This window comes from Pithys albifrons, chromosome 1 (genome assembly GCF_047495875.1).
Source record: "Pithys albifrons albifrons isolate INPA30051 chromosome 1, PitAlb_v1, whole genome shotgun sequence".
NCBI classification, from domain to species: domain Eukaryota; kingdom Metazoa; phylum Chordata; class Aves; order Passeriformes; family Thamnophilidae; genus Pithys; species Pithys albifrons.
In genome coordinates, this window is record NC_092458.1 from 89,167,094 (window position 1) to 89,193,892 (window position 26,799).

Here is a 26,799-nt window from a genome sequence, read left to right on the forward strand (position 1 = left end):
CATCAGAAGAATGAAATCGACACAGAACAATTTTCCTGAATAGCAAGTAGTAGAGTTAAGCTTGAATAGTTATATAAGAGTGTGATAGTCTGGCCTGGAAGACTGTTGCTTGAGGAGGAGTCAGTGTTCACTCATCAGTTGCACTGAGCAGGTGCCTGGGGCCACATGTGCACCGTGGTCTCCAGGCTGGGCTGGGCTGGGCTAGATGTAACCCTTGGAAGCTGCAGGGACAGAGCCAACTCACTGGCACAGACAGGCCTGCAGGCAGCTCCCCCACCTGGGGGCTGCACCACCTTCATCTAACAGCGAGAAGGACGTTTTAGTGTTAGTGTCCTTTCTGTTTGACAGTAGGAACAAGGCACACAGTTGTCTTCTTACAAGAAAATCCTATAAAAACTGTAACGGGGTAACACTGTTTCTGGGGCTGCACAGCCTGCTGAATGAATGTTGGTACAGGAAAATCAAGAGTGAGCAATTCAGATCTATATAAGACCCTGTGAGACTGAAAGCAGCTGAGAATAAACAAGGCTGCACCAGACCGTTGGAGAAGTTAGCAACTCCCCAGAGGTTTCTCATGAGAACTCCTTAGGTTTCTCACAGCACACCGGAGATGTTCTGAAAACATCTAGGATGAGTTCATATAAACATTTGACTTGTGAGATATGGCTTATAACCAATTGGGGTTTGCAGTTAAATGGTGTGAGGTTCAATTTAGCCAATAGAATGTAGCTTTAACCTTATATAAACCGTGTGCAGTGTGAAATAAAGTGCATTCACTTGATCACAATGATCTGTATGTGGTGTCTGGTTCCTCCACTGTTATTTATTGTCTACTTTAACTGAAGGCCTGTGTGATGGGGTTCCCAGTATCTACAGGGATGTAGGATTTCCTGTGCTATTCTCTCATTCTTTGTACTGTTAGCTCTAATAAATAGCATTTTAAATGCTAACTTACAGAGTCTTGAGTGTCTTTCTTACTGGCACCACAAGATGTTTCTCATGTCTTAAAGCAAAACATAGTCAACTTGTTAACTACATAAAAGGAGGTATATGAGCTGTCTAGTGTGCAATTGAGGGAACCAAACTGAGGAGGTCCCTTCAGCTGCACTCCACTAGAAAGCCCCCATGTTTAAGACCTATTAAAAAAAATCTCAGGGATTATGTGGACTCTCATTCTACTTTAGTGAAATTGCATAATCTCATAAATCTATCAAATCAAACCTCTGGATTCTTGGTATCAATAAGCAAATCTATGTTTTGCATTTTTGTTCTTTGTTGATTGTTTAGCTAATGTGTGTTGAATATTAAAAAACTCCCAGAATGCTTTTGCTTGATTTCTTTTTATGACCAAGACATTTCAGCTGGGTTGCATGCTGCCTCTCCAGGAGGTACTTGTGGTTCTCATCCTGCAGATAAAGTGCCCTATGAAATTTTCAATAATGTGATATAAGACCTGGAAAAAGAATGCTATTTTTCATTTTTTCATTTATTTTTTTAACAGAGAAGGCAGAGGCATGTGGTAACTACACGAACATGTAGTCATGGGTCAGTCTCACTGGAGAAACTTTCCAGTCTTGTCTTTCTGAAACGGCATTTGACAAAGTTCATTTTCCTGCCCTGCAGTACAAAGGCTCTCTAGACCAAAGTTTTCTATGAGCTTCAGGAATGTTTTCAAGCTCAATAATTGCAAGAAAACAGTGGGTTTTGAAACCCCTGAGCATCATTCTTTCAAAAGTCACAAATGCTGATGGATGACCATGCCACCTGTATAAAACCAAGCAACCAAAACCCGCCAAAAACCAACCAAAAAAAAACCCTCAGAAGAAAGTGTTGTAAAATCTTCTTCAAGATGTGGAATTGAATGCCAATAGCATGAATTCTTTTGGTTTCCTCATTTTTTCCCCATCAACAGCCTGAGAAAATTCATGTCCTTTTCAGAAACCAGAAACTGACAAGGTTTTATGGGGAAATATTGCTTTATATTTGAATTCTATGGTTCTTTAGAAGACTTAAATGCTGGACCACAGCTCATAATCAGAACCTGCTTTGTGGTACAGCATGGTTGTGCAACTGCACTGAACCTACTTTCATGCTTGATGACAGATCTCTAAGTTGAAAGAACATAAACAATATCTAGTTTGCAGGTATAGAGTATTAACCAGGAGGTTCATTTATGAGCAGGCAAGCTAGCACAGAAATTCAGTTCCTTGAACAGCCAGTGAGACAGATAATCCACTTTAACTAACTCCCAAGTTCCTAATACACAAGTAAACAGATACAGGCACTGCTGAGGCTGCACAGCCAGTCAGCAGTATCATTCAAGAGCCTCTTGCTGTCATTTTGAGGAAGTTAATCTGCAAAGGAGAGATTAAATATTTAAAATGCTCTTAACAATACAGGATACAAATTCCTGCAAAGATACATCAATACAAATACACAAAGATACAGGTACTCTCAGGAAAGAATATAGACCAATACAAAAAAGAAAAGTTACCATATTAAAAATAGCCTTTTTTACAATTTGCTTCCAAGCATTGCATTAATACTCTCAATCATCTTGTGCAAATACTGCAAAATCTCAGCTGTAGGAGTCAAGTTTATAATCAATAGTAAGTTACAGCTAACAGAATTGCTCTCAAAGTCACCTACCTAAAAAGCTCCACTTCCTTTGTGCCAGCATACCCTTAACACAGAAGAAAGAGTTACAGATCAGAACCCCAAAGACACTTGTACAGATTGTGTCACGTGGGGATTCCCCTGCAGAAGGGCACTTACGGTGTTGTGATGGCATCAGTGCAGAGGGCATGGAGGTGGATTTAAAGACCCAACAGAACTCATATACTGTGTTCTTGTCTGCTGAGTATAAGTCAGTGGATAAGCCCTTGTGGCTCATTTGTCACATACCAGTCAGCACTGGTTAAGAGAAGAGAGGAGAGCTACCCCCATGTCAGTCAACACAACTGAACCAGCTCAGCTTCAGGATGACAGGAGAAGAACTCAGTTCATAAGTGAAACTAGTGCCTGCTGGCCTAAAGGACCTGGATTTCACACTGTAATCCTTGCTGGTTTTCCTATCCCAAAAGGCAAAACAGGAATACGTAAACTGGAAGATGTAAACTGTTGTATTTTTAAAGCTGTACTTGCTGAATACTGCTCTGACTATATTAAAAATAATTAAGACCTATAATAGCTTCTGGTGGCTTCACTTAATCCTAATGTTCTTTGCAGCAGACAGAGACAGTGTCTAGTTCCAGTATTGAGTTATTTACTTTGTCTAAAATGCCTACTGAAGATGAATCTGGCATCTTCTATGACATCAAGAAAGGAAAAGGAGGCCCTAATGTATGGAAGGTGTCCATAATGTTTACCTGCAAAAGTGCTGAGGAGATACTTACACAGTGTTTCCAGTGATTAAAAAGTTTTACCTGCCCATCTACTTGTAAAAGAAACTGCAAGCCATATCTTACCAACCATATGCTACTGTCTAGCACGTCTTTGAGAAACCATCTTCTCATTACAGCTCTTGGTCTGGGGCCAAGCTCACATTTATATTTTCTTGAAGGTTCTTAATGCTTTGTATTACACTCTAAATACAGCAATAGACATTTAGGGTGATTACCTTATATTTTGATATGTCAAAACCATAAAATTTGCAAAAAAGCCCAGAGCTTTACACTGTGGTACAATAAGATCTGTTTGCCAATATATCTCTTCAGTGTTCCTTCTACACTTGCTCCAAAGAGACACTTAGTAAAGGAACAGTGAATTATTAGGGACAAGTTAATATTGCTAATGTTGTGTCATCATTACAACAGGTCAGAAGAAGAAAAAAAATAAATCTGGAGAGGCTGTAAACTCTGATTTAATGGCTATAAAAGTGCAATTTCTCGTAAAACATTCAGTGTCTTAATACTGAATACTACATGTTAAGTGAAAGGCAACTTGTGTGCTGCATTTAAGACTTCTTTGCTCTTTACAACTGTGTTGTTACCAACAGTGCAAGAAAAGAACAAATGTCTTTTATTTTAGTGGGAGGGAAATAAATGCATATGCTCTGGGAAATTTGACTCAGGTAATTGAAGAAACCTATACAGAGACACTGTTAAGAGCAGATTTTAGCCACTATACTGCAATCTTAAATGTCAAGAAGCAGAAGCAAATTGTAAATTAAACAGTTCAACAATATGGTGACTGGTGCACTAAGGAATAGCCGAAGACTTAAGCAGCATTCACCCATCTAACAGAATCCAACAGTTGCATCAAATACCATAAAAGCTCAGCATAAACTGATTCTACATGAAAGTTATCTTCATCATCACAAGTAGATAAATATTAGAATTTTAAGTGCATTGTATTGCATCAGTTCTGCTGTTTGTTAAAAACCCCAAACCTAAACCAAACAGTGCATCAATGAAACAAACACAGAGTAGGTATAAAATTACAATTTTTATAAACCCTCAATAGAGATGTGTAAATAGAAAAATTTGAAGGAGTCACATGCTCCATTTTCATAGCCAACAAGTATCTGAATATGTTTGGCTCTGTGAAAGCTGTCTAAAGCTAAAATTAAAATACGTTATAAATTATGTTCTTGTAAGAATTAGCCTTTGGTTGTCTGAACATATCCCTGTATGGCCTTTTTCAATGCCAGGGACTGGAGCATAAGTCCTATGGGGAGAGGCTGAGGGAGCTGGGCTTGTTTAGCCTGGAGAAGAGGAGGCTCAGAGGTGACCTCCTCACTGTCTAGAACTACCTGAAGGGAAGTTCTAGCCAGGTGGGGGTTGGTCTCTTCTCCCAGGCACTCCCAGCAATTGCTTGAGCCCACAAGAGCTTGAGCCATTGTCCCAGCAATAGGACAAGGGGACATGGGCTCAAGCTCTGCCAGGGGAAATTTAAGTTGGAGATCAGAAAAAAATTCTTTCCAGAGAGAGTAATCAGGCACTGGAATGGCCTGCCCAGAGAGGTGGTGGATTCCCCAGCCCTGGAGGTTTTTAAACTGAGATTGGATGTGGCACTGAGTGCCATGATCTGGTAAAGGGACTGGAGTTGGACCAAGGGTTGGACTTGATGATCTCGGAGGTCTTTTCCAACCCAATCGATTCTATGATTCTGTGATTCTATACCATTTTCAGAAAACATGTATCAGTATTTTAAAACCTATTTCTGTCAACAGGCTTTTCTCCCCATTTAAGAAACGTCAAAACCAGTTCATTCTTTGAGTCACATACTGAAGACAAATGAGTGAATCTTTCTCTGTTTTGTATGAATCTTGCCTCCACTTAACTCCTCCCTGCAAGAGGAGATAAGAGGAGGAAAATAAAGATTTTTTAACTGTTCCAACAGTACGTCTTCTTGGAAGACATACTTTGGAATTTCTTGAAGAAAATAAATTTTTATCTTATTGCTTTATCAGCACCTCAAATTCCCTTTACATGCATTTTGCAATATATTTCTTATAGCTAAGGCAAACATTATTTCATTATTTGCTGTTTCCCTGAGCATCACGTAATTTATAACTTCTGTCGTCTAACACCAAAAATCTATTCAGAAAAAAGAGGAAATTCTCTTTTAGACTTTATATAGAGAGAAATGTTTCAAATTGAGAGGGTTTAGGGCTTTAGCCTTACTTTTTTGCTACTTGCCCAGAGCCTTATGTTGAATTTTACAAAGTAAATGTGTCAATTGAGCTTAGAAAATTGAAGATTAGATGATTTGAAATTAATTGATAAGCATTTAAAAAGAAAATATAATAAAAATTAAGTACACGGAAAAAATCCCAAACAAGCAGAAGTTTAGGGCAGTGCTAGAGAATCCCAAGAAGAAATGAACTGCCTGCAATGTTCTTTCTTTGTACTTAATGAAAACTCTTTTTTAATTTACTTACTTCTTTGACAATATTATATAGTAGGATATCTGCCTCATAGCCTTTGATGTGATAATAAAAATTATTTAAATGGCAGAAATTGAACCAGTTACTTAAAATATGCATAAAAGAACCAACAGTATTTTTTTAATTCACAACTTACTAGATTTTGACAAAAGGCAGCATAGTTAGCTATGCTTTTGTTACAAATAACTACATTCTCAGATCCTATTTAAACCTCAGTTTGAAAATACCATTAGAGAAAATTTTGTTTTAAGTGACGTTGTCCAGTATTCCAAATAACTTGCTTGCAAATATTTTGCCCAGAGATTTAGGGTGTCAGATGAAAGGAAAATTTAGGCAAATGTGATGACAAATATTTCTTGGCAAAGCACAAACATGTGTGAGTTCATTTTAGAAAGAAAAGTTTATTTTATCAAGAAATTCTAATAAAATACTGACCAAGACACCATATTAATTTCCCCAAAAGAGAAGGGAGAGATGGACAGAGACTGCACCCTGATCAGCATTGATTCCTTGGGTTGTATGTCAGAGTGCTGGCTGGGAGAGCTAGGCCAAGATGCACTGGAATAACTCCTCCAATATTTAGATTTACCAACAAACTGTGAATAATGCACCTGCCTGATGAGAATACTAAGATTCAAATATTTCAACATATGTAAAATAATGTTCAGAAGCAGCTTGCAAATGTACACATAATTTTTCTTTTCCATCTTCCCTCATGCAGTCCCAAACCACTTGATAGATTTTTGCTATATGTTATAAATTCTGTGGAATTAGGCTGTATTCTTTCTAAATTATTATGTTGTACTTCCCACAGCAAAAGATGCATCTTGGTGACACTTAAGTGCAAACATGACATGTACCTGGATAATAAACAACAAAGAAAACTGTATTTCCATAATAATTTTCAGAATTGCTGCAGCTAAAGCTTTGATGAGTCTGTTTACTTCGGAGCTCTGGTAGAAGCACTGGTACCTTTCACCACTGCACAAGCAAATACACAAATAGCAAAAACAGTTGCTGCACCCTAATAAACACTGATGGTATACGCTAAAAGAATTACAGTATCCCCTAAATTTCCAGTCAAAAACAACCGCTGCATCTATGGAGTGAATCTTGGTCTTCTGACTACTGACTTAATTCTTTAATAGAAGCATGGAACTATTTCTTAATATTAATAAAAGTGTAGCATTGAAGTTCTACAACATCACAGTGCATTGTACTAAATAAAAATTAAAGTGCTCAGCTTCTCTTTAACTTTGAAAATTGCAACCACTTATTTAATCTATTTTCAGTAGGGATTCCTACAATTAGGTACTCACAAAGTAAAATTTAGAAAAAGAGTCTCTGATGCACTTGACATTTACTATAGTTTCCCAAATTCACAATTTATTTCTGCTAAACTTCCAGTGTATTACAAAAATAAACCACTTTGAAGGTAAAGAAAATAATTATTACCCTCCCACAGCCAGCTGAGGTTCTCTGTCTAATACTGAACATCAAATCAGCCCAAAGGATCACAATGCTTGTGTCTAGTCTTAGTTAAAAGCTCCATATGACTGTTCATGGCAGTTTATGCAAATTTGGAACATTTTGACAGAAAGCAGACATATTTTTTTCCAGACCTGAGAGGACTGCAGAAAGTGAGGGGTTTGTTCTATGGAAACAAGACTCATAGAAAAAAAATTCAAGACAAAACTATATCCACCTGTAGGAAGGCAAAATGATAAGCATGTACTCTAAGAAACCCAGAAAATAAGATATTTATTTTGTGAGATATTTATTTGTGAGATACTTGTTTTGTGTCATATATTCTTACCTTTCTCTGTTAAATTTCAGAGAATGTAGGATAGCTGGTCGCTTCTGTCGGAGATTCCATAAATGAAGTGCATCATCTGCACACGCACTGACCAAAGCACCCTAGAGCAGACACAAAATACAGCAGCACATGTTACTTTTCTGCAGATTCTATAATATTCTTAAGTGATGCTCACTGTTAATGACCTGTAATACTGACAGTTTATGAAAAATGGCTCCTTTCTGCTAGGAAAAAAATAAATCTACCATAAATAATAATAAATCTGGCAAATTTAAACATTTTAAATTAGTACAAGATCAGCCAAAATTAAATTAAAACTCCCTCAATCTAAAATTTGAATTAAAGCTTTGTACCAAGGTTGTACACGTCAACTGTCATGCACTCCTATGCAAGCATAGAGATTAATGACATGGAGAACACACAACACTTATTTAAAAAGGTGAGTGTGAAGGATGCAACTGAAGGATAAAGGGATTAGTGCACACACATGTACACCAGCTAAGCCATGTTTAGTAGTCATATTAAGCACAAATTAGTAATTTAGTATTTCTGTAGTCATAGCAAGATAACCTGAAAATTCAAAACTGAAACTATGAAAAGAAGATGCAAATGAGAAAGTAGGGAGAGGTAACAGGTGGAGAGGACCTAGGAAGAACTCAAGGATGTAAAAAACAGGACAGGGTCTTTATCACAGGTCAGCAGTACTATTAAGACTGGTTCTGCTTCTGGTGCCTCTATCTGACTAGGCAGTTTGAAGTGAATTGCTGACTTTCTCCTTACCTTAGTACACTGATGACTTGTGACAATGACCGCAGAGGAAGCTCTGAACTGCCCCTGCAATGGTTTGCTACATTTACCTCTCAGATCAGATCCAGTGCAGAAGATCTATCCTTGTGTATTACTATTGCAGAGAGGAACTAGATATTGCCCAAGCAGATGGCAATGCTGAGGAAGGACTAGGATGTAACTTGCAACAATGTAAAAGATTAGTTCATACCACTTATGACTGGCTGATAAACTCTTTTTGCATCTTGGATTTCCCTCCTAGCAACTGTTCTTTTCAACACTGAGCTACACAAATGAAATTTATGGAGGGCAGTCTTTTCTAATACGGCGTAATCCATGCTTTAATTCTCATCTCCCAAAGAGTCAGAAAGAATTAAATGAATTCTATGTATTAGGAGTTTTGTTGGTCACTAATGAAAAGAAGACTGATTCAAACCTTGCCTTCCTCTTTTCATCCCTGCATTCCTCTAAATAATTTCATGGGACTGATTGTTTCTGAAGTTTCAGTCCTTCCTCCTCAGTTTCTGTGTTTCTGTTACTTTCTACAAAGAGATGTAGAAACAAAATAAATATTTCTCAGGTTTAAAAAAGCATAAAACTAAAACTCTTCCTCTGAGAAATTCTGAAATCTCCACATTTAGAGAGAAGACTTGAAACTGTCAAAAGTGTTTCTTTATGTCATGAGAGAAAATTAATCAAAACTGAACTACGACCAGAATATGATTTGGCCAAGTTATGAGATCCTTAAAAAAAACAGCTTGATTTATATGCTCCAGAAAGTCTTCATGCCTATTACCATCTTCAGAAATCTTCTGCACAGAGCAAGTTATAATTTGTCACTGTTTCTTTATGTTGTCTAAACTTGATTTCAACAAACCATTTACAAAGACTAAGCATGATGGTTTGATTGATGACCTCTGCAATTGCTTTTCCTTGTTTCAAGTAATAGCATATCCCCAACTATTGAGTTTTCAGCCAACAACCATCAATATATTTCCAGAGAAAGATTTAGCTCATTTATTAATTTCTCTTTGAAACAGCACTGTGAAGCATATTTAGTAATTTAATGGATTTTACATCTACCTGCACACATTCATATATTGACTGCCTTTTGTTCAGTGCTTTATATTGATATATATGAAGGCAATACTTTTCCCTTTATGCAGTCCCATCAATAGTCTTCTAAAAGGCTGTATGCTAAGCGTCCTCTGGATGTGTGCCACTTACTTGTTGGCACAATTTGTCGGTGTGAGAAGTTGTATCTCTCAATTACAATACATTAATTGACTTATTCAACTGAAGTTATACAGAAGAATCTGAGTAAATATGTCCTTACCTCATTGATTAAGAACTGGAGCTGCAGAACTGCAGCACCACTTTCATGTTGGCAGTAGCAATCAACACCAGGCCTGCCCAATCTGTTGCCACCAAAGTCAAGGATTCTAACATTCCTGTTACTGCCAGAAGTAAAGAGGGAAAAAAAGAACTACCAATTAAACTCCAATTAACCTTTAATTAACCTCAATTCTTCTTGCTTTCTACAAAAGAATTCATGCTGACTTTCCACTATTCTAATTAAAGTACCAACATCATCGGTTTGAAACACATGCAATTGTGAATGCTCTGTTCTTGCCTGTGGATTTTTTGCCTGTGAAATAAAGAACATGAATTAATGCACAAATTCGTCAGGATGCATCTTAAATTTATTTTTATACCTTAGTGGTTCATATAACACATGAACGTATCAGATTTTTGTATTTATCAAGACATTATAAATTAATAATTTAGGACTAATGTCAGTAACGTTTTACAGCAGGTTTTGTTTATTTAATCTAAGGAAATTATTTTTAGAGTGAGTCATTTCACACTTTGATAAAAGTGCACATGTAACTATTGGTCTCTGTCTCAACAAAACAGTGCAGGGCCATGCAGAGTTACACAACTCTACCTGTGAACTGCATTTCCTGGTCCCACCTCCAGTCTGAGTGAAGCCACAGGTCCATTGCTTCTGGCAACCCAATGAGTTCACTCAGAAGTGACACGGACACACTTGTTGTCTAGACATATCATGAATGCAGCTCTCTATCTGTTATCTTGGGGTATTTTTCCTCTCCATGATAAATTGCCATCTCCCTAATTTAAGTGATGGCCTTTCCCTTCTGAGTCAGAGAGTTTAACAAGAAACTGCTGTACCAGAATATTACCAAAGATAAGAAGTAAAACAAAAGGAGAAATATGAAATATATTATTAACAACCATGCTGTGTGAAACACCTTCATAAGTATTAAAAACATCAAGATTATGATCAGAAACAAGATTCTACAACATAAAGTCTTACCTACTTGTAATGTATTATCATATTAGAGTATCGTAAAATCCTGAGCAAAAAAGCCAATTGTCCACTTATTTTACCTCCAGATCAATGTCAGAATCTTTACTTCCTCTGTCCCAGGAGGAGAGGCATGCAGGAAACTGTTGTAACATTGGCCTCAGGAAAGTATAATCCTTAAATTAGCAACTTTGAGGTTTAAAAATTTAAAGTATGAATTAATTACTTTTCCAGTTGTTAAACAAGCAGTTTAATGTACCACTGACCTTGAGAGACCTGAGATCTACTCTTGATTTTGCCAACTGGTCTAGTGGGTAACCTTAGGGAAAAAACCTTATCTTTTCTTCCCTGTGCCTTCATTTCCTTATTTGTAAACTGGAGATGGTGTTTTATAAAACAGGTATCTCTAGATGAAAATTTTGTATAAAACATGACAAGTACATTATAGAACAGCAAGGTATAGGAAAAAAGTGAATAATAACTCCACTTGCCATTTGCTCCCAAACTATAGTTCTGAGTACAGTCATAACTGATAATATAATAAAAACCAGCATCATTTAAGCAACCTACTTAAAATGGACAAAAATGATGTATTGTAGCCTGAGATTTTTTTTAAGGGTTGATGGCAATCTTCTGGTCCATTTTGAATGACTGTTCTAGGATACTCTTTTTTTATATTGTTCTTAACTACCTGTTGTAACATGAGAGGAAACAGCAAAACCAAGCAAGCAAGCAAGCAACCAACCCATTCGGGATTTCAAACCAACTTCAAGTTTTAACAGGTAAGTGAATTCCCTTTAACTTGACTTTAATATTCAGTACAAATACATGGCACTAGTCAATGATTGCCCTTAATGAAAACTGCAGTAGCCTTGCCCTGATTAAGGCACTTTCACCCTTCAGCATCAGTATCATGCTAAGTCAGTTTTCTAGGAAACATCCTAACAAAGTGGATGATTTCACTCAGTATATTCCAAATAAATAAGGCACTCTCCAAAAATTCACATTTATATGCATCAGTGTTCACCCTGAAATACTTCACAAATTACTAAAATAAGAGAGAAATTGTGTTGTCTGCTTCAGTCTGGCCAATGACCCTGAAGTAAGAACTGATGATTAAATAGCAGTATTATCACTCACTGATGGTCGTTTCCAAACATTCTGGGAGCTGCAGTCAGGTCCTTCCAGCAGAAGGAGTGGAGAGATATGATGACTTGGCACATGTTCTTGGCACTTTGGCACGTCTTCTGCAAATTCTGTGCTTTGCTGCCAAGCACGGAAGAGTACAACCTTACCTTATCAAATCTTTTCATAACAGTGTATTCTACCAGAACATACAGCAGAAGTAGCTACAGTTCAGGCTTGGGGCTGAATTTATTCTTTTTACTTTTGCCTTTTCATTAGAAGATGACGGCTATCAGAGAGAATGCGATATGTCCAAGGATATTAAAAGAGGGTGTTAATACATCTGAATACCTCTAAGTAGACACCATGAGCTTCAAGAATAAAAGTCAGTCCTATCTTCTCTCTTATCAGTATGTTGGATCTCCCAGGGGCCTTCACAGACATGCCAGATTATCCTAATTTATACATACAAGAAAACTAAATCTGGATGTCTGTTGGGATCTAGAGCAAAACAAGTAGAACAAGAATTATGTACATCAAGCAGGGAAAGTGGGGCAGTAATCACATTCTAGCAGAAAACTCTTACTTTCTGAAAACAACATTTAATCCTGGTTTTATGACCTGTGTGAGTGAAATAGGATTTTTTTTTTCTGCATTCACTTGAATGCAACACTTTTTCACAGAGTATTTCAAAATCCTGACATTCCAAAGCTAAACATTATTTTGAAGAAAAAAATCAGTTGTTAAGATGCCTGATTTTAAGTATTTGGATTCAGCTTCCAAGATGCAGACTTCCATGACAACACAATACATTATTAACCAAGAATTTACACTCCCATATCTTGGGCCATTCCACCACAAGTTAAGGAAAATTTCCATTTCTCAGTATTACAACCTCATTCAGACTCCTTCTTGAAAGCCTTTTGGACTTGTGCAAAGATTGGTTAGTGTAGATCTGATACCCTTGTGTCATGTCCATACTTGATGATACAGATGGACCTGACAAGTCTCATTCTTCTTAGAGTTTAGTACTAATCCAAAGACTTGAAAGTCTTGTGTGTTCACTGAGAAGTAAAAATGTAGATCCTTTAGAACTGACCCCTGAAAGTGAGATAAGTGTTACTCATAGCAGGTATTCAACTTCCTATGACCAGAAGGTGCTGAGGTAAGACATGTTTTTCTTCATTAGGATGGGTGATTCTTCGGTAGTGTGAGACTAAGTCTTATTGCAGTCACAAGAACTGCAGTCTGATTCGTTCCTCTTTTCAAGGACAAGCAAGTGAAGGCATAAATGTATCATAAAGAATCTCCTTCCAAGGCATACCAAGGCAGTTAACAGATACTCTCTGTAAAGTGAAAACTCTTAAATTAGATATGGCATCTTTTTCAAAACCAAAACTCTTCCCTAGAAGAAAATGATGTCAAGCTATGTAAATAAGCAGCTCTAAATGTTTTTGATTACTTAACTAACTTCTTCCATAGAAGAAAAGACTAAAAGCAATCTACATACAGACTAAAAGCAATCTACATACAGATAAGAAGTAAGAAGTTACAATTATTAAGCAGACCCCATAGTGTCACAATCACGGTTTTGTTAAAAAGACACACATAGCAATGGGCAATCTCCATTTATAGCCTCCCCTTTTAAACCCTGGGGATTTGAGGGGTGCTGCAGAAGTAGCATTGCTGCTTGAAGGAGGCTTGTCATCTGATCTGCACTGGCTGGTACAGGTTTGAGTAGGACTGTGCAGCACCCTACAAGCAGATACTTGTGGGTTGGTGTTACGCCATTATATAAACCAACTGTAACATTGATTTAGTGTGTAACTCAAATATAGGACAGCTTTTTCTTGCAGAAGACTTATCCCACTGTATCAAGGGATTTATCAGTTAAAAAAGCACCAATGTGTTTATCAAAATAATCAAGTACTACAATGATCAAAGAATTCAAGCACATCACTAACCAACTAAACCAATCAGAAGGTTAGTCACTTGTATCTGTGTCACAGGATGAATTCTGTCAAAACATAACAAATATGAAAAGGTCACCTTTAGCACCTAGATTTGCAGTTCCAAATATAGCTACTTTCATCTCCTGGAATATATAGTTTTACAGTTCCTTCGTGGAGTTTCTGCAAGTCTCACACACAGAGATTTTCAGTCGGCTAAGGACAGTGCATATTCTGGTACAAATAAATGCCACAGTCCTGGGTTTTGTCCTTCAAATGGAATTCAGCCTGAGTTTTTCTCTGTTTACATGAGATAGTCTTTTTGATTTCTGAAGTGTATGTCTCCAGTGTTTTGTTATCCTCACTATTAAGAATGTCACACTGTATGTAGAATCAATACATTTAGCTTTTGTTTCAAGCCTTTGCATCTTATGATGCCTTTTTATGCTAAATTAAATAACTTTCTAATGCTAAATTAAATTACTTTCTATTACCAGAAATTTCCTGCTTTGAAACTTTGAACAAGCTATATCTTACCCACCTTCTGCATAAATAAAACCAAAATACCCTGAGCTCCTTTATTTTCATGTCACCAGCAATTTTTTTAGCTCTTGAATAGTTGCTATGCATTTTCATACATGATCTACAATGTGTGCTCAGCTTTTTTCAACTATAAAAACCAGAGCTACACATCATCTTGGTAATGGTTTCTTTAATACAATGTAAAAAAGTATATGGCATTTTATTATTTCTTATATTCAATATAATTTTCAATATGTGTATCTAACACCTCTTTATTACTATAACAAATTGAAAAATCATACTGTGTATGGTTTTTGAGACTTTTCCATTGCTTTGAAAAAAATAAGAGCCCCTTGACCAACCTTCATTTTGCTAACTGCATGTGTTGGGCTCCCTCAATTCCTTAGAAAGGACCAGTAACCTAATCCTAGTTTTTACGGCCTTCTGTTTGCTGTAGATTCACTGGGCACTGCTACATAAAAATTTAACTCTTGGTGGCTTTTAGTTTAAACACAGAAGGATTCAGTTTTACAATGAGCTCCTTTAAACTTTTTTGGCACCAAATAAGCATAAGATTTTAGTCCACTATGACCTTCATCTGATTATTTTTCTTGACATAGATTTTTCTGTTCATGCATACAAATAATGGAAGAGTTAATCTCAGGAAAAGTTAAATATCCATTATGATCTACACTGGCTGAAAAATTTGCTTTTGGGAACTTTGATATCTTCCAGGTTAAAGCTTCCAAAAAACTTGTATTAAATGGCAAGTCTATATTTATATAGACTACAGCCAGACAGCTGAATGAATCCTATGAAAAATATGAATTAAAATGCAAATTTACATCCACACTATTCACAATTTTTTATTCCTATGAATTTAGAAGCTATTTTATTTCTAATGTATCTACAGATACCTTGAGAATTAGCAAAACTCATAGGACTACATATTTTCATCTCTCCTGAATAGGACTGCCTTGTCATTTTGGGACACATTTGTTCCAGAAACAGAATACAAATACAATCGCCATGTGATTGAACTCATTCAACCCTAAACCTGAAGTAGTAAATTGTGAAAAGAATTGCTCAGAGTAATGACTCTAGCAATGTTTTGCAAATAACATAGAATCACAGAATCACAGAGTGGCTTGGGTTGGAAGGGACCTTAAAGATCATCTAGTTCACGTGTAGGTGAATAATACCATGTTCCAATTGTGAAGCATCATAATTTTCACTTTTCTTTTGCAAATGCATGTCTGTCTGTCTGTCTGTCTATCTATCTATCTAATCTATCTATCTATCTATCTATCTATCTATCTATCTATCTATCTACCTACCTATCTACCTATCTACCTATCTATCTATACACACACACACACATAATGATTAACAGGAACTTCCTAGCTCTAAATTCACTTCCAAAACAGAAGGCATTTAGTTACTCACCTGTAAAAGCTCCACATTGCCAGGCAGCTACCCTGAAAGATCTATATTTTGAGGTTGTACTTCATGCAGTAGTAAAAAAGCAACACTATAAAGTTGCATTTACAGTGTCTTCTTCTTTTTTCCCATGTTGTCATAAACCTCAGCAAGTTCACTGACACATACAAATAAAATTGAGAAAGGCAACCATGAGAGAAAACTGAAATCTATAGAAGTGAGTGAAGAGTATAATTGATTGTATTCACAGGGGCTAAGCGTTTCAGACAAGTTTACAAATGCAGACACAAGCTCAGTCAAAGGAATGACAAATATGGGAATAGAAGGAGGAACGTATCTGTAAAACTTGTTTTCAAACACATCTGGTAAAAAGCTCTGGAGAGAATGAGCTGGGACAGAGTAATACTCTTGCCCTAATGCACACTGAAGGTTATGGAAAACTAAACAGACACAAATGAGAGGGCTGTGTGTTCTAAAGCCAGAAAAGCATTTTACGTAACCAAGATCCTGAGCAACAACATATAGAGACATAGATAAAAAAATTGGCAACACAACTGCATTTTATTCAATTTACTGCCTTTCAGGAGGACTATGCAAATCATACCATTTGCTGCCCATCTGTTGTTAGATGGTAGTCTAACACACTCTGTCTTACCAGAGAAACCAAGCAGGTAGCTTTAACTCAGCTATTTTAGTTTTATTTTTTACCCAGCCTTCAGATATTAATATTTAACACAGTATTTGTTCTATGTGTATCTTTACACCCAGAACACACATAACAGATGCAGGTTATCACATGTGCAGTCACTGAAGACAAATGCATCCATCTACAATGATTTCACATGAAAACCAACTGCATTTAAAATTTAAACACAAACGTTGTGTTACTATTTGTTTTTCCTGTTTGTACACTCTACCACCGAATTTGCTGATAACAGGTTTAGAGAAGGTTAAAGGAAGTTTTCCTTGTGCTTTTCAAGCAAAAATGGAAGACTATCTATATAAACTGTACACAAAGTCAAAGCTTCAGATTTCTTTTATTTTCCTAAAGCAGTGATTTTTTGAAGTGATCACTGAATTTTTAGCAATTAGTAATCACCAGACCACAGATTTTCTTCATAGCTGCCAGTTATGAAGAACAACTGGTGGCAACAAAAGATAGAGAATGAAAAGTGATCACATAATAAGTCTTTCTAAAAAAGGTAAAACTAAATGCAACTAAAACTAAATTTCCCCAAACATGAGTTTCTCCTCTAGTTGCTATGGAAAAGCTATACAAGTAAAATGGTATCCTAAGCCTTCATTCATATCATGACAGAGCTTGAGATACACACTACCCTGAGCCATTGCTGGAATCCTGAAAGCAAGACTGCATGTTTTCCCAAATGCTGCTTCCAGGCCCAACCACCAGACTAGGAATGAGGCAATGAAGGTCCTATGGCAAATTATGTAGTCTACAGGAGACAAGAGCAGGTGGTTAAATAATGGTCCCTCTTATCTGAAATTGTTTCACTGTTTTGGCTAATACAGCTAGGGGGAAGAAAAACTTCTTTGTTCAATGGTGATAGGATAATTAACAGTTGTCGTCCCTGTTACATCTGGCTAATTGTTCATGCCAGGTACTTCACAGCAGCGAGTCCCACCCAACTATAGTTCTGTGCCCCAAGAGCAATTACAGAGTTTTAAGGCAGATGCTGCCTTGCACACTGTTGTGTTACTCACAGTTAAGCCAAAGCAGAAGAAATTGGGAGCACAATATGACTACTTTTTATGGAAAATTTTGGGCTCAGTCCTGCAACAAAAATGTCCTAGATTTTACTCTTATCGGATGCTAAGATCCACCCAAAACTACTTTGCTTAGTCTTATCAACAAATCAACACTGAACTGAAAGAGTGAAAGATTTCTACTGAAACAGTGAGATAATTCTATACTGCCCTGAAAGATTATGAGCATCTTAACAAGGCATTCAGAAAGCCCTTTAAACATAAAATAATTGTTTTCTACAATAAACCTCTTTTCTTCCAAAGTTAAATTTACAACCACCTGCTAAAACAGCAAATAATCCCAGAGTTAATTTTGAGAAACTTAATCCCTGAAAATCTCTGGACTACAAGCTATCAAGATGGTTAAAAGGTTATAAAAGTGATCATCCAATGATAGATCATTAGCAGAGCATGCATTCTGATTCACATATTTACTGTACAAACTCAACTTTATAAATAAAATTAAATAATCATTCTGTTAAGTTTTCTGATTGTGCTGGAGTAAGCAGCAAGGTATACTGTGCAAATATAATCCTGAGGCACTAAAGTAAAAGTGGACTGTTGGATGACGCATTTTTGGTCTTATTTGGTAATATATCAGAAAATTTCCATGCATGACAGCACAGAACACTTTCTTTTGACTAGGAGTTTTAAGTATACTTATGTATATCCTTAGAGAGATACATTATGCAAGGCACTTTGGTCAGAAAGAAATGCACCAACACACAGGTACTAATGTATTGAGAAAGATGCCACCTGATCTTGACTCAGGCTTTGGAAGTGGGAAGTGGTTTAGAGATTCATTTGCCTGATTGTTTGAATGTCTACATTGTTCCAAGGAATGTGCTCTATAACATCAATATGCCAAAAGAAATACTTTAAAAGACTCTCATTCAAACGTTTCAGTGTTTATCCAACCACAAGATAATATAAATGCTGAGGTCATACACCATATTCTTTTTAGGCAGAGCAGTGCTGTCTAAACATTAAATAATTTTATTACTTAACAGGAAACTGCTCACAGCTTATTAGTCAGCTGATGAGCAATTCCTCAAATTCACCCAGTGCGTCAGCTCTATTAGCATCTATTTAGTATTGGACGATTCCAAGAGGTTTCTGGTTCAACATAGAAAATATTTCACATTCAAAAACTTCTTAAATGGAAGTTCAATATATTAAACCAAGCAGTAATTTCATTCCTCCCCCAGAAAAACAGAAAAATGACATTTCTATAAATTTCAGTTCAGCTGTGTTAATATTCAGCTCTTTTGCCAATCAATATATTATTTTTAACTCTTAATAAAGAAAGATGCTACTCTAGAATTTCATTTGTTAAGCAGGGATGGTAATGCAAAACACGCAGGAACACACACTATCAACAGAAGCCAAAATTGGAAATGAAGCTATTCAAATATTAATAAATAAAATTAGAAAAAAATAATAATTTAATTGAAGTAAATTTAATTTAGTATTTGACAAATTTCAATGAATCATCCAGTGGGTTTTATTCTTAGGTTTAGTTCAGTATAACTGACACTATAAATGTGCCTATGTTGAAAGGCATTCCAAATATCAGTCAACCTTAAATAATTTTATCTTCTACTGTTGTAAAACTCTTATGTTTTTTAAGAAAAGCTTTCAGCAACAGATTACATAGAATTACAAATTACACTTTTTTTTCTAATGCAAGATACAGGTTAAATGGTATCTACATTTATCACTTTTATAATCCTTCTGGCAACATAATTATTCTATCAGATATTGAAATAAAGTACCATATAGACCACAGTTACTCAGCCCTTCCATTCAATATACATGAAATAGGTAACCAACAACTAGTTAAAATGTACTTCAGGAAGCCTTTGGGTGTAAATGGGTATGGACTATGACTTTTCCACAGACATTTGTAGATTGCATTACACAAACAATGTTCATGTTTAATGTCAGCTGTAATAAGCATTTATGTTTTATTCTAATTAAAAGTTATAATCACATTAGTTAACATGGGTTAAAACACGAGTACAGGTTTGAAAGCATAGTTGGTGAATACTGAATAACTTCCAAGGAGCATTTGCATTTTAAGAAAAGACTGACTACTTTCTGGGAATAAAAGAGGACATAGCAGCAATCTCTCAGGATCCCAGTTTTTCCATGCCAATTACTGGAAGTCTGCATGTTTCAGTGAAGCAGGACACTGCTTCAGAACTTAACACACTAATATGGTATTATTGCAGAATAACCCAATTCTAGTTGGACAAGAATCAAAAGGGATCAAAATTACTTGTACATTTCCTTGGCAATTCAAATTAAAGAGACTAAGAGCTTTGCCTCCCTTTATAGGATTATTCTTTGCAGAATTTGAGAGAGCTGAAACGCTGCCACAGTTGAAGTGTGTCTGTCATTCTGAGACTGTGCCAGGCAACTGACAGTAAGATGGTGCTAGTGGGGGTGGTGGCTTCCAATAATCCAAATCCCTCTCTGCAGAGTGAAGAGATCCAGCAGAGGCTGTTGAGTCTGGATGACCATCAATCCAGCCCTGTTCCACCACTGCTATAATCTTTGGCAAACCTACTGGGTTTGTTATCTATGTCAGGAAGCAGATCTGCAGTAACAGCTGCAGATCCAGCATAGGACAGTATCACACACTACCAGGGCCCTGGTCTCTGCTCAGGACAATGATAAAAATGCCTTAAACTCACCCTAATTTGCGTTTCTGCAGTGTGATGTGAGGCAGGAAGCCTGCAGTGAAACAACCTGGGCAGAGGAAGCAAGGAACCGTGTAGCCCATCCAGACTGCCTACTGGAGACATTCACATAATAATTTCAATTATTAAGCTAGATTTCATCTAGGGAGGGATAGCTTTTCCAGTCTAAACAGAACCCTAAGAGGAATCTATCATACATGTAGCATGAGCAAAAGAGAAGAGAAACCTGGAGTAAAACAAAAAGAAATCCAGCTTAGCAGTGTACACACACAACAACTGCATCAGCTTCTCCCCACACTGATTTTCAGAAGCTGGAGATAGTACTCATAGGGCCATCTTGAAAATTTAGTATATAAACTGTAGGAAGGATAAGAAAGAGAGACCACTGATTAGTTAAAGTCTTTGACTCTCACTAATATGAAAGTCAAAACAGGAATCTTCTTAGAGAGGTTAAACATAGAGGTGGTCAGCTTTCATTCTTTGAAACCCTTAGAAACACTACTGAATATTCACTAACATAAAAGCTATATCTATTCTATTCCATCCCACAAACAATAATCACAAAAATCCCCTTTCTGTTTCTGCACCTCTACATTTTTTTCACTAATGCAAATTGACTAATCTACCTGGGAATGAAAGGGGGATTTTTACCAAGCACTGTTTTTCCAAATTAAAAACTAACATTTAGATTAAATGTGGAGTAGGTACAAATATAAATACAAAAGGCTGATATGAAGCAAAGTATAGGGAAAGAGAGTTTTTTATCTCTGTTTCACTTCAATGCACATAAATGTCTGTCTATGAAAAATTAGGGTGATTCTCAATTTGGAAACTGGACTGTCCACTTGCAGTTGTTGCCCCTCACCCTGTGGCTTAATTTATAAAAACAAGCAAGAATTTTCCAATACTTGAAGCTCAAGAGTCTATCAATTTTCCACATGAATATATATTTATTAAGGAATGCTCTGTGGAACATGACCACAATATATGTGCTAAATCAGATTGGAAAAGACAAGTGGATGCACACACACAAACATACTGGGATAGAGAGAAATGTCTAAAAGAGAGGAGAGAAATATGAAAATAGCAAGGAAAGAAGATTAGTGCTTGCAAGAGGCAGAAAAATGTGATCATTCCTACCAGAAAGTCACTGAATCGGCAAAGGACAACCAGAACTTTGTAATGCAAAAAATACTTAAAAATTACAGAATGGCAGCAAAAAAAAAAAATTTACTTTCTGACCCACTCCAGACAAGGTGTGAAAAAAAAACCCAAAACAAAACAAAAAATCCTAAACAAGAATAAAATCCCCAGTTTTCAACACAGACTTCTCCTGTTGTGATTTTAATACTTTGGAAGGATGCAGAACTTTTAAAGAGAAGATAAACAGATTTAGAGTTCAGGTTTGCACAAGGAAATGCAGTATCTGTACAGATAATGCAGGAGCTTTATGAGGTCTTCTGAGAATACTGATGTATTAGAACAAGCATTGACAAGATGTACTCACAGCTACTGAGAATGCTTGGAGGCTTCCTTGTCCAAATTTATTGATGGATCTCTCTTAAATATGAGATATACTAACATCCTAATATGTGATAAAAATGTAAGGCCATAGCTTGGATAAAGTTACATAGTTTGCAGGTTTTACATCATAACACTAATTTGAAGAATGAAAAACTGAACAGATTAGTAAGTAAATGGAAAGAGAATCATAGAATCATAGAATCGATTGGGTTGGAAAAGACCTCTGAGATCATCAAGTCCAACCCTTGGTCCAACTCCAGTCCCTTTACCAGATCATGGCACTCAGTGCCACGGCCAATCTCAGTTTAAAAACCTCCAGGGCTGGGGAATCCACCACCTCTCTGGGCAGCCCATTCCAATGCCTGACTACTCTCTCTGCAAAGAATTTTTTTCTGATCTCCAACTTAAATTTCCCGTGGCAGAGCTTGAGCCCGTTTCCCCTTGTTGTATTGCTGAGTGCCTGGGAGAAGAAATGCCTCTAAAAGGGATGATGCCAAACTGACCATGTTTAAAGGCAAATGGTTATTCTTGCTGAATGTCCCTGCTCCTCTCTGACAGACAAGGCATCAGAACCTGAAACTCTATCTACAACTACCTTCCTGCAAGTCAAGCTATCATTATGTAGAACATGTTTATTTGATATCTATACACATTTTCCCATGAGAACATGAAAAACACAAAAGAAGTCCTCTACTGTTGCACCCCATGTGAAATTTTCTTTTCTAGATATTTGCCAATGAGTTCAGTTCTATACACATAAAAGAGGCTAATTCCTAAATCAGGCCTCTGCTACCCTAGTCAGTGTCCTGTTTTTCTTGTGGCTGGATTTCAATTTTGTCTGGTTTAAAACAGTCAGTTTGTGAGAAGGAGCTCTAGCTGTGCCTTATCGACAAACATTCCCATGGTGATCCTGCCAAGAATAAGAGAACTGTAAATTCACCATACCAAAGCTTTTTCTGGGACTGAGATTTGCATTTCCCTGACCACAAAGAGTGAGATGGCGTTGGTTGCTCAACACGATTTCTATAAGCCCATAATAAAATCATGATTTTTTTTTAAACTAAGGCATGCACACCAAAGCAGATTTTAAATCCAAATCACAAACACATTTATATTTTCCACAGCCTATTCTAATCTCTAGCATTCGTATTAATTTCCCACTAATCATCTGTCAGACTTATTATTAATGGTACTGTAAAATGATAGCGATAGTATAAAATTTTAAGGGGTCCCTCTGACATAAAAAAATAATAGATTCAACAATATTTATCAGTTAGCAATTAACATTATCTGAATGGTTTATCAGCCTAATAACTCACATATATACTATACGTTTCACACATTTTTATTTTGAAAATCAGAACATAATAAAGTCAATACATTAAAGACAATAGAAAAGGTTGTGTACCCACTTTAGGAGGGTTAATTTTTGCAATGAGAATCCACATCACAGTAGAATCCAGGGTTACAAGTTAAACTATTCTTTTTCTTTACTACCACTTGACAGAAAATACTTGTGATTTTCTTTCATTTCCTCCAAATTATACCTCTGCAATGAGGGTACAATCTGCCTGCTGCTCCAATCACTACTGCAATGACTTTGTTTCATCTGAAAAGTACAAGGATTTCTTCTGTTCACTGAATATACACACTACACATTATTTCTCTGCTGTATTTGTTTGTTAATTAATAGGATCCTGGAATAAAATGTGATAAGGAACTAATTTACAATGCCAGATTTGATGTTTTCTCTATTCTAGATGCTCTGCCCCATCTTTACTACTGTCTACGATGGCTGAAAGAGGAAAATAGCTCTTTTGAGGTCCAGGGGAAAGGAGTTTTTTTGGTTCTTGCTATTCCTTGTGGGCTTGGGAAGAGATTGTTTTAAGTAATACAGATAATACCCCAAGTTTCTGTCAACTTCAAGATAGTCATGCTTGTGGGTGGACATGCACTGTGCATATCCTGCTTTACTTAACATGAGTCCAGAACAATGAGAACAACTTCAATGCACTCTACTGTGATGTTCTTTAGAACTCTCTTCCTTGTAACAAACCCTATTTTTGGAAACAAAATACTCAAGGTACTGGCCATATTTGTCCCACAATGATACCCCTGTTGCCTATTCCTGTGAAGATAGACACTCAAAAACAGGTTTAATGGAGAAAGATATATAGGTTATCTTTCTTAGAAGCTTCTTAGGCGCACACCAGGAGGTCTGCACTCACGTGACCAGGAATGTCACAATTTTATGACTTCTCTAGTAATTTACATATGAGATATCATTAACCAATCATGATCTTCATTTCCCTCTGTGCCCCACCCATAGGGATCCTCAGATCTGCCCCTTGGAGATCTTCCAGGACCTCTAGACCGCTATCTACAGGTAGGGCGGTCCTGTGGTGTAAAGGAGAGCACTCTGGACTCTGAATCCCAAGGACCTGAGTTCAAGTCTCAGTGGGGACCGTCCCCTGGCAGTTCAATGCCTCCCTGTCATCCCATCCGGTCACATCTCGGATGCTCAGCAGGGTCAGCCCCGGTTAGTACCGGGGGCTGTGACAGTCCCGAGGACTTCCCTGTCACTGTCCAAGCTCACTCAGCCGTGGCAAATGGACCTCAGGACTGAAACGGTGGGGCCACTTCTGTGCACGCTGTGCCTCACCTAAAACATCCCCTGCGCAGGCTGGAAGGGCACGTGGGGAGAGCCCTGCCCAAATCTGTGTTCGCCAAGTCTGGCCATACATACATACATCTACAGGTGGCTTCTCACAAACACCACGGACTTGGCAGAGCTTATGAAAGCTCACAATTTTGTGAGAAAGAGCTTTAGTAACTGACTTCAGGATGTGAGCAACCTAGAAGAATTTATGCAACTTACATGATTCTAAAAATCTACAAAAACACACTAAAATCCGTAGGCATCATCCCCACTGATGCTGTCAGTCTGGCACAAAGCAAATGCCACAGCTGGGCCCTGCTGTCAGTGCTCTGCAGCCTCCTGAAGAGAAGAAATTCTTCCAATTCTTCAAATAAGGAAATGGTGACGAGCAAATCAATGATAACTGTTTACTAGCAAAGGCCTGGTAGAAATACAGGTGGAAAAGCATAAATCAGGGCAACTCCTTGGTTGTTTTAAGCCTTGCTTGAGTTAAATACCACAAATTCCAAGCTCTGCACTAAGGCACTTTGCATATCAAAGTGTCCTGCATGAATTTAGGTATGTTTTGACATTTTTTTCCAAGACCGATTATGAAACCTGAACTAGATTCATTCTTAATTTTCCAAGGCTCCCTCACTTCTAGAGCTGAATCTATTTCAGAACACTGTGTAACATATCATGGTATTATAAAAGGTACAAGTAGTCAATTATTGATTGGCTAACTAAAGCTCTTACTAAAACATTCTTTCATCATTAGCTCTCTTCTATTACCAGCTCCAATTCTGCAAATATGCTAGAATTGCTAGATTAGCATTAAAACAAAGTGCAAGAATTTAAAAACAAAACCAAAAAACCCAATAAAGTACTATAAAAATATCCTGGCTGAAATTGAAGTTTTAGAACTAAAATTCTCTGACAGTGAATGGATAAAAAGCAAATTTTCTTGGTTGTTGGAGCATGAAAATATCTATTCCAACCTCTTGTATTAGCTCAGTGAATAAAATACTCTCTGTTTAACAAAAGCCTGGCTTCCAGAAAGGCAATAAAGTTCAAGATTTCAAAAAATGAAGACCATATGACTTTCCTTGGTAATTAATTTCAAAGACTAAGAACACATATTCCTAAAAATATTAGGGCAATTAGTCAGACTTTAATTTCAAGCCACTAATATTTTTCTCTATTAGGGTAAAAAAATCTTTTAAGTAGCCATTTTATTCCTGCAAAAGGACATGTACAAAGCAGTTAAACCATCATTCAGTCTTCTTTTTAATAAACTAAATCAGGCTGAGATCCTCAAGACCCTCGTTATAACACATTTCTTCCAGCCAAACAGTTTTTGTGTCTCTCCTGTACATCTATCAAGATTTCTACAGTTGTCTTTCACATTCCCAAAAACATAAGGCAAGAAAAAAAGAGAGGAAACAGTGAAAGTTTCCCTAATAAGCACTACATTCTGGTTCTATAGCCCTAATCTGGATTTCACACACTGGTAATTTATACCTCTACTATAAGAAATAACTCAACTACCCGTGCAGAATTAAACTAGTAATGTAGCAGTCAGCTGTTAAACTTCAGTGACATTACCACACACTCCTGTTGGTAAGGCAATCAACCAATTATCTAAAAAATAACCCCCACATTAAACTACAGAATCATAAGTAGGTAGGTATAGCATTCGATCACTTCTCAAAAAAATAAGACATGCATTCTGATTCTTCATGAGAAGTAAATCTGGTAATTTTATCTTTATCTAAATTGCCAGCTGCTTCACGAGAAGACAGCCTTGTCCCTGAATATGAAGCAATTTAGTGGTCTCCCAATACCATCATCATTAAGTCCTGGAGCAGTGAGTATGCCCTAGGAACAGAAAAAAATAAATACAAACTCTTCTTTGCACCTTCTTTCCTGGTAAAGATTAGACTGAGCCATGGCATTGCATGGCAGGTAGGAAGTCTAACTGCTGCTACTCACAAAAGTAATGGATCTTCTGGGATGGTTTGGGCTGGTACCTATCAGAGTTGTGTGCTTCCTAACTAAGAAGGCTGCCAGAAAAGTAATGAACTGTATCCAGTTGGTACAATCACAGGCTCTGATATTATACAGCAGGGAGGGAGAGACTGCCAGATAAATTTTAGGACATTTTGGGGACACTTCCTTTCAGGCAATGGATTTTCCAATGTTAATTATTTTGCTGTCTCTTCCATTTCTCCCCAGTCCTGGCTTCTAAAGCAACATGTCATTAAAAAGATAGGTAGACCTTTCTGATTTACAGGCCATTCTTGTGCACTCT

The 26,799-nt window shown here is 36.9% G+C and overlaps 1 protein-coding gene across 5 annotated transcripts in view; it reads right to left on the bottom strand.

Moving 5' to 3' along the window:
* Window positions 1-26,799, bottom strand: part of STXBP5L (syntaxin binding protein 5L) — a 207,439-nt gene that overhangs the window by 121,440 nt on the left and 59,200 nt on the right. For all 5 annotated transcript variants that reach the window (XM_071559888.1, XM_071559870.1, XM_071559861.1 and 2 more), the window contains exons 3-4: window positions 9,829-9,910; window positions 7,707-7,807 (exon numbers count right to left, since the gene is read on the bottom strand). In XM_071559888.1, coding sequence (XP_071415989.1) covers window positions 7,707-7,807; window positions 9,829-9,910 — 183 coding nt within the window. The remainder of the gene's footprint in view (window positions 1-7,706; window positions 7,808-9,828; window positions 9,911-26,799) is intronic.